Source organism: Panthera uncia, chromosome E1, assembly GCF_023721935.1.
Source record: "Panthera uncia isolate 11264 chromosome E1, Puncia_PCG_1.0, whole genome shotgun sequence".
NCBI classification, from domain to species: Eukaryota; Metazoa; Chordata; class Mammalia; order Carnivora; family Felidae; genus Panthera; species Panthera uncia.
The window spans coordinates 56,860,004-56,868,494 of NC_064814.1; the positions used below are offsets into that span (position 1 = coordinate 56,860,004).

General features: G+C 52.5%; 1 protein-coding gene across 1 annotated transcript; it reads right to left on the bottom strand.

Moving 5' to 3' along the window:
* Nucleotides 1-2,734: 2,734 nt before the first annotated feature.
* Nucleotides 2,735-3,912, bottom strand: CE1H17orf114 (chromosome E1 C17orf114 homolog). Its single transcript, XM_049637148.1, has 2 exons — nucleotides 3,475-3,912; nucleotides 2,735-3,019 (listed from the first exon to the last, which is right to left on the bottom strand). Exons 1-2 carry the CDS (start codon nucleotides 3,545-3,547, stop codon nucleotides 2,847-2,849), a joined length of 246 nt encoding a protein of 81 aa, XP_049493105.1. The 5' UTR covers nucleotides 3,548-3,912; the 3' UTR covers nucleotides 2,735-2,846.
* Between the last annotated feature and the right edge of the window lie 4,579 nt (nucleotides 3,913-8,491).

Sequence of the window (8,491 nt, forward strand, 5' to 3'; positions counted from 1 at the left end):
TCTGCTTTGAGGTTCCTTTCCTGACCTCAGGCCTGAACTTGTTCGGCCTACGCCCGCCTGTACGGACCACTGCTCTGAGCTGGGGGGGAGTTGGAGACAAACCTTGGCGAGAGTGGTTTTCAAACCTCTTTCTCCAGACCATCCCCCCACACTTCCTTTCCCCCACCACACCCGGGTCCTTGGGGCACCAAGGTGTGGTTGAAACGGAGGCTCCCACCTGATGACCAGCCCCTTCCCTGTTTAGGCGCAGGGTGGGATTCAGAATCCTGACTGTCCCTGGGGTTACTTCCCCTCAGCCTGCCTCCGGCTCAGGCTCACGGTCCCCTCTTTCCACACCCGTCTCTGTCACCTCATCTTGCCAGGAGCAGCACTGTGGCTATGGTGGCTTTGGGGAGAAAGGTGGGCCTTGTTTGCAGATGGAGTTTAAGACGGATGTCGGGCGGGTGGGAGAGGACGGCCCCTGGCAGTCCTGTGGGCCCGCTGTGAACCCCACGGAGGTGTGATGGTAAATCAGTCTTTAGCCGCCTGGATGGGAGGCTGAGAGTAGACTCTGGCCCCCTGAGTCTGTGCCCACTCGGGCCAGGGGCCAAAAGGAGTTCAAGGGTGCTTGTTAGCAGTGCCCGGCTTTCTCAGCCTTGCCTCAACTTTCCTCCACTCTGTGGATAAGGGAACTGAATACCACATTCGAAAACTTTGTTCTAGAATATGATCCTGCCCTGGAGACTCTGGGAGGTTACACGGGAGGCTTCCTGAGGAGGTGGGTAGGTCCGGGATTAAGTGGAAAAGAGCAGAGCAGGCCCTCTGATCCCAAATATATATACCTCAAACTTAAAATAACCCATAGACGACTTTTGATTTTTTTTGCAAAACCTGTTTACCCGGTCCTCTTTCCTCAAGGTGTCTTGGATTCCTCTCATCCCTTTATACTCTGCATTGAGCCTGAGCACTCCCCACCCACTTCCTGTCACTGGCACGTTGCTATTCCATAAGCAATGTTACCTGAGTTTCAGGGGCACAACATAGCGATTCGACAACTCTGTGTGTTTGCTACGCTCACTCCACACCCCTGTCTTGATCCAAGCCACCATTGTGCCTCGTCTGCCAGATGGCAACAGCCCCCTCCGTGGCCCTGCTGCTTCCACACTCCCCTTCTATAATCTCCCATAGAGCAACTGGAGTGATTTTTCTTTTAATGTTTTATTTTATTATTATTTTTTAAGTTTATTTGTTTTCAGAGAGAGAGGCAGTGTGCGAGGAAGGAAGGGGCAGAGCGAGAGGGAGAGAGAGAATCCCAAGCAGACTCCGCAGTTGGCACAGAGGCTGATGCAGGGCTTAAACCCACGAACTGTGAGATCGTGACCTGAGCCAAAATCAAGAGTCGGACGTTCAACCAACTGAGCCACGAGGGGCCCCAGCTGGAGTGATCTTTAAATGTAAGTGAGAACATGTTCCCCTGCTTGACCTGGGATGGTAAGGAGGGTCTAGGATAACGTTTTACCTCCTTACCATGGTCTCGATGACCCAACACTTCCCCCAATGTTGATGCTCTAGTCACTTGTTTTTTTCTCTTTCCTTGGACCTCAGGGCATTTGCACTTATACTGGCTGTTTATCTGGCACAGATCTCCTCTTCCTTGATTTAAAAAAAAGAAATTCTTTTTTTTTTTTTTTTTACGTAATCTATGCCCAACGTGGGGCTCAAATTCATGACCCTGAGATCAAGAGTTGTGTGCCCCTCCAAATGAGCCAGTCAGGCGCCCCCTAAACACAAACTTTCTAATTATTAATTTATTTTTAAGTTTTTTAAATTTATTTTTGAGAGAGAGTGAGTGAGCAGAGGAGGGGCAGAGAGAAAGAAAGAAAGAATCCCAAGCAGGCTCTGCACTGTCAGCCCAGAGCCTGACGCGGGGCTCCATCTCCTGAACTGTGAGATCATGACCTGAGCCGAAATCAAGAGTCAGAGGCTTCACCCATTGAGCTACCTAGGTGCCTCCTAAAATACGCTTTTTGTAGAGCAGTTTTAGGTTCATGACAAAACTGAGCGGAGATTTCCCGTCTGCCCTTGCCTGCCCTCACAGGTGCACAGCATCCCTCACTACCAACACCCTGCGCCAGAAACATTTGTTACAATGACTCTACACTGACCCGTGGTTTCCCGGTTTCCACTTGGCTACTTACATTCAGGTCTCAGATGCCACCTTATCAGAAAGCCCCTAACTGACTACCTGGAATTTCCAAGCTCCCCCCACCCCTCCTGCCCAACGTTCAAGGTACCCGTAACTCCCTCCACAGCGTTCACCGCCCTCTCTCTTAGCTCCTGTGTCTACGTGCCCTAGGAGGAGTTGAGCCCCGGGGCGGGGGTGGGGTGGGGTGGAGGATGGGGAAGAAGAGACGGGTCTCTGCTTGGTTCACTGATGCATCCTCAGTGCCTGGAAGGGAGGGGACGCTACGTGTTTACTGAAGGAACACGCTTCCTCGCCTCATCTGTGGTCCTGTCTGGCCTCCAGCCTCTCCTCACCCTCAACTCTGAAGCTAGATTTCGGGGCACACTCCCTTCTGCTACCCCCACCTGGGCCCCGAGTTAGATCAGCTGTGTCACTCACCACTCCCGCGTCCCCTACCAGAAGTGCTATGCTCCCCCCGCTGAGCGCCGCACCCCAGCCCCGGGGAGGGGGGGGGCCCTCAACCGCTCCCCACCCCGCCCCCCCAGCAGACACGCGCGCGCGCACAGCACCTGGCAGCTCTGAGTATATTTAATGACAAGGTCATGGGGGCTGTGGGGCCAAACAGGGATCACCCAGAAGTCTGGGGAGGGAAGGTTGCAAAGTTCAGCCCCGGTCGTCCCCATCAAATGGTGGAGTCATTGGCCGACGCCGGGTCGTGCAGCTGGTGGCGGAAGGAGAGTCGGGCCTTCCTGCTGAAGTAGGCGCCAGACCCTAGGGAGGGTATCCCTCCCTCTGCCACAGTGGGGGCTTCAGCCGGGCTGGGGTTTGGGTCTGGAGGGGCAGCCGGATCCAGGCCTGGAAGGGAGATGGGAGGAGGGAGAGGGGTGTTGCGGCCGCGTTCTTCCTTCCTTCCCCACAGTGAGGACCCAAGAGGCCGGGGAGGCCACCTGGGGTCCTGGGGCCCCGAGAGGGGGTGTGGAGAGAGCAGGGCTGCTTTCACCGGCCTGCGACCTGGGCGGTCACTTGGGACCTGCCACGCAGAAGGGCCCCGGCTTGCTGTGATGCTGCTGTCACCGTCACGAAGGTGCTAATAATTTTTTTTTTTTTTTTTTTTTTTATGGGGGCTTCACTTGCTCATTTGGCAGCGGCCCTGCGAGGTATTTAGGTGGCCCTGTGGGAAGCCCACCTCCCACCCGCGAAACAGACCATTGTTTTCCCTCCACTGGCTTGACCATGTACCTTTGTCCCCGGTGCGGTCTCTCTGCCTCCCTGCCAGCCCCCCTTTGTCCTCAGCCACCCCCCCCCCATACCTGCTCCTCTTCCAGTCCTCCGCTGCCTCCGGCACCCACACCATGGGAAACACCATGCCCCCTTGAGACCCATCTCACCAGTGGAGGAGACCAGGGTGCTGGGACTGGTCAGGAGGGCCCCAGGAGGAGGGGTGTGGCTGGCAAGCCCCCCCACTGTGGGCCAAGCTACCACTTAGCCTCAGACCGCCTGGTGATTATAGGCGCCAGGGGATGGAAGGAGGAGGAGAGGGAGGAGGGAAGAGGTGGACGGATATCCCATTCAGACACCTATCCTGTCGCGCCCCCTTAATTTGGGAGCCCTCTCTGATCTCCAGGGAGAAGCAGGAGGCCACTGGGAGGGGAGAGGTGGCAGAGACAGACACAGAGGGGCTGGGACCACCGACAGGAGCCGTGAAAATCCGCTGACAGCTTGCTGCCAGCCTGGATGCTGCTGGGGACTCACTGGTATTCTGGAATGAGAATTTAGAATGCCCACGACGTAAGATCATAAAGAAAAAAAAAAGTAGTCTATTCTCACGGAAGGTGAAATCGTGCTAACCGAGGAAACGTTAGGTTCTCACTAAACGGTCCGGGAGCTCTTGTCGCCTTTAATAGGACACTGACAATGGATTAGTTATGCTGTGCCAGGTAGATTCAAGGGACTTTTTACTTGTTATCTTGCTTAATCATGTCAGTGATGCTTGGAGGTACATGTTCTCACTGTCGTGATTTTACAAGCAAGGTCACGGAGGCAGTCGGAGTAGGGATTCCCTCCACCCCCACCCCCTGACCCCAGCCCACTCTGTGCTCCGCAGTGAGCTTCTCCGCATCAGGTGCTGATGCCCTCAGCCGGGCGGGGGCAGGGGTGGGGGGAGCAGAGCACCCTCGTCAAGGACTCTAAACGCCCCCCAGCACAGCCGTGCAAATGTGCTCTTAACTTGGGAAGCTGCCGGCTCTATTGGACTAGCAGACTCAGAAATCCTTTTCTTTTTTTTTTTTTTTTTTTTTAACATTTAAAGTTTATTTGTTTTGATTTTGAGAGACAGAACAGCAGGGTAGGGGCAGAGAGAGGGGGACAGGGGATCTGAAGCAGACCCTGCGCTGACAGCAGAGAGCCCAACGTGGGGCTCGAACTCACAAACTGTGAGATCGTGACTTGAGCCCAAGTCGGACGCTTCACCGACGGAGCCGCCCAGGCGCCCCTGTTTCGCACTTCTAAATTACCGGTCTCAAGGGGCGCCTGGGCGGCTCCGTCGGTGAAGCGTCCGACTTGGGCTCAAGTCGTGATCCAGCCCCGAGTTGGGCTCTGTGCCAACATCTGGGAGTCTGGAGCCTGCTTCCGATTCTGTGTCTCCCTTTCTCTCTGCTCCTCCCCTGCTTGTGCTCTGTCTCTCTCTCTTTCAAAAGTAAACAAATAAATAAACATAAATAAGTCACCTTTATTGAAGTGAAAATTTACATGCAATTGAATACACACATCTGTGTCCAGGTCTGTAGATAGTAACAAGGGTACACACTCGTGAAATAATCGCCCCAGTCGAGATACAAGACGTTCCCATCACCAACTTCCCTTCCTTCTCTACGCCTCCCACCCCAGGCAGCTACTGATCTCATTCCTGTCCAAACAGATTGGATTTGCCTGTTTCCGGGCTTTATTTGCCTGTTTCCGGGAGTCCTAGAGTATTACTTCCGTCTGTCTGACTTCTTTCAGCATAACGGTTTTTAACTTCGCCCAAGTTGTATGTGTTTGCAGCTTACTTGAGGGTTTGTTTTTTTTTTTTTGGTAACAATAGTTTTATTGAGATAGAATTGACATACGATAAAATTCATCCTTTTATTTATATATATATTTTTAAATGCATTTGTTTTTGAGAGAGAGAGCACAAGCAGGGGAGGGGCAGAGAGAGAGGGAGACACAGAATCTGAAGCAGGTTCCAGGCTCTGAGCTGTCAGCACAGAGCCTGACGCGGGACTTGAACTCACAAACCGGGAGATCATGACCAGAACCGAAGTCAGACGCTCAACCAGCTGAGCCACACAGGCGCCCCTAAAATTCACCCTTTTGTAGGATCCAATTCAGTGGCTTTTACTATATTCATCAGCTGAGAAACATCAACTAATTTTATAACATTTTCATCACCCTTGAAAAAGAACCTGTACCCCCATCAGTCACTCCCCTGTCCTTCTTCTCTCCAGCTAGTGGCTAACCTACCTTCTGTCTCTACAGGTTTTGGACATTTCCTCTAAATGGACTCACATAACATATGGTCTTTTGTGTCTGACTTTTTTTCATTTAGCATATTCTTTTCTTCTTCTTCTTCTTCTTCTTCTTCTTCTTCTTCTTCTTCAGAGAGAGTGGGGCGCCTGGGTGGCTCAGTCAGTTAAGCGGCCGACTTCGGCTCAGGTCATGATCTCGTGGTCCATGGGTTCGAGCCCCGCGTCGGGCTCTTTGCTGACAGCTCCGAGCCTGGAGCCTGCTTCCGATTCTGTGTCTCCCCCTCTCTCCGTTCCCTCTGCCACTCATGCTTTCTGTCTCTCAAAAATAAATAAATGTAAAAAAAAATTTTAAATAAAGAAATATTAAAAAAAATAATAAGAGTTGGATGCTTAACCGACTGAGCCACCCAGGTGCTCCTTCCTTAGCGTAATATTTTCAAGACTTGCCCCTGTGGCAACGCGTGCCAGAGCTCCACTCCTTTTTGTGGCCGAGTGGTGTGCCTTGGAGGAACCACCGTGTTTTGTCTGCCCATTCATCGTCTGAGGGCCGTTGGCTTCCCACGATTTGGCTAGCTGGTACTACCGCGTGCAGGTCTCTGTGCGCCCATGTGCTTTCAATTCTTTTGGGTCTTCACCTAGGAGCGGAATTGTTGGGTTGCCATAGGGTAGCTCTACCATTGACTTTTTCTCTTTCAGTTAAAGGGCGTTGGACACACAATGTGACCTCAGTGTTAGGCGAGTACGACACAACTTAGCGATTGGACAGCTCTATACATTATGCTACACGCTCCGCAAGCGTAGCTCCAACCCGTCACCACACGCGGCGCTGTTACAGTATCACTGACCATAATCCCTGTGCTGAACCTTTCATCCCCACGACTCATTCGTTCCCTAACTGGAAGCCTGGACCGCCCTCTCCCCTCCCCTTCCCCTCTGGTAACCACCGGTTTGTTCTCTGTATTTCTGGATCTGTTTGTGCTTTGTTTGGTCATTTTTTTACATTTCACATGTAATGAGATCATATGGTATTTGTCTTTCGCGAACTTATCTCACTTAGCATTATACTCTCTAAATCCATTGATGTTGCAAATGGCAAGATAGGATTCTTTTTTTACGGTTGAGCAATATTTCTGTGTGTGTGTGTGTGTGTGTGTGTGTGTACCACTCTTCTTTCTCTGTTCAATCAATCAGTGGACATTTAGGTTGTTTCTATATCTTGGCTATTGTAAATTCTGCTATAAACATGGTGATGCATATATCTTTTTGAATCAGTGCTTTCATTTCTTTTTTTTTTAATTTTTTTTTTTTTACATTTATTCATTTTTGAGAGACAGAGACAGAGCATGAGTGGGGAAGGGGCAGAGAGAGGGGGAGACACAGAATCCAAAGCAGGCTCCAGGCTCGGAGCTGTCAGCACAGAGCCCGACGCGGGGCTCGAACCCATGGACCATAAGATCATGACCTGAGCCAAAGTCGGACACTCCACGGGCTGAGCCACCCAGGCTCCCCAAGAGCACTATGATTTTAAACACATAAGCCACATTCTGTGACAAAGTGTTTGTGATACATATATCTGCTAGTGGGTTTGTATTCAAAATATACAAAGAACTAATTCAGTGATACGACATTGTTTTTAAAAAATTACCAAAAGCTAGAAGAGACACTTTGCAAAAGAAGATTATGCAAATGGCCAGTAAGCACGTGAAACTCCATCAGCATCATTACTCCTCAGAGAAAGGCAAATGAAGCTACTACGATTTACTTACTTTACCCTCAGAACAGCTAATGCTAAAAAGATGGACCACGTCAGATGCTGGCCACGCTGTGGAACCACCAGAAGTAACACAGACTGGTTTGGGAAATGCAAAACGGAACGACCACTTAGGGAGCCAATCTGGCAGTTTCTCATAAAGGTAAAATGCACTTTTTACAGGCCCTGGCAACGCCTCTACGAGCTATTTACCCAAGAGAAAAGGAAAACGCTTATCCACACAAAGACTCCTACAGGAATGTTTATAGGAGCTTTATCGCAATAGATTAGAAACAACCCAGATGTCCATCGGGAGAGATAAGGAAATCCGCATTTGAAAAAAAAAGAGGGCATAGGGGAGCCCCAGTGGCTCAGTCGGTTGAGTCTGCGGCTTTGGCTCAGGTCCTGATCTCTCGGTTCACCGGTTGGAGCCCTGCATCGGGCTCTGTGCTGACAGCTCTGAGCCTGGAGCCTGCTTGGGATTCTGTGTCTCCCTCTCTCTCTGCCTCTCCCCTGCTCGTGCTCTGTCTCTTTTTCTCCGAAAATTAAATAGTTTTAAAAATTAAAAAAAAAAATAAATAAATAAATAAAGGGGGCATATTTTGTCTTTTAGAACCTGAGAGTTTCCCGCCTGCTCCCGGACTGTGGGTCCCCGGAGAGCGGGCTCGGCGGCGGCCGGCTCACTCACTGCTGTGCGCCCGGAGCCCGGCCCGGGGCAAGTGGCGAGACGTGGTGCAGGAGCGGTGTAGGAGCGCACGTTCCCCAGCCCCCGGCCGCCGGCCCCCGGGCCCTTGCACCGGCCCTGCCTCTGCCGCCGCCTCCCCCCGCCGGCCCCCGGGCCCTTGCACCGGCCCTGCCTCTGCCGCCGCCCGCCGCAGCCCCCGGGGCCAGCGCTCGCTCGACGGCCTGGCGGCGGGGCGGGCGCGGAGGTGAGGCCGGGAGACCCGCCCCCGGGGGCCGGCCTTTCCCGCCCTTCCCGCCCCCTCCCGCCCCGCCGCCCGGGTGTGGGCCCGGCTCCCTGTGCCGCTCCCTCGGCTGGCGGACCGGCGCGGGCGCCGCCTGGGGCTGCGG

What these genes read in the sequence shown, in the direction of transcription:
- CE1H17orf114 (XM_049637148.1), bottom strand. Translation starts at nt 3,547, where the DNA reads ATGGGTCTCAAGGGGGCATGGTGTTTCCCATGGTGTGGGTGCCGGAGG. An exon ending in GAGGACTGGAAGAGGAGCAG is followed by an intron (nt 3,020 to 3,474) that starts GTATGGGGGGGG and finishes TCTCCCTTCCAG; the next exon opens with GCCTGGATCCGGCTGCCCCT.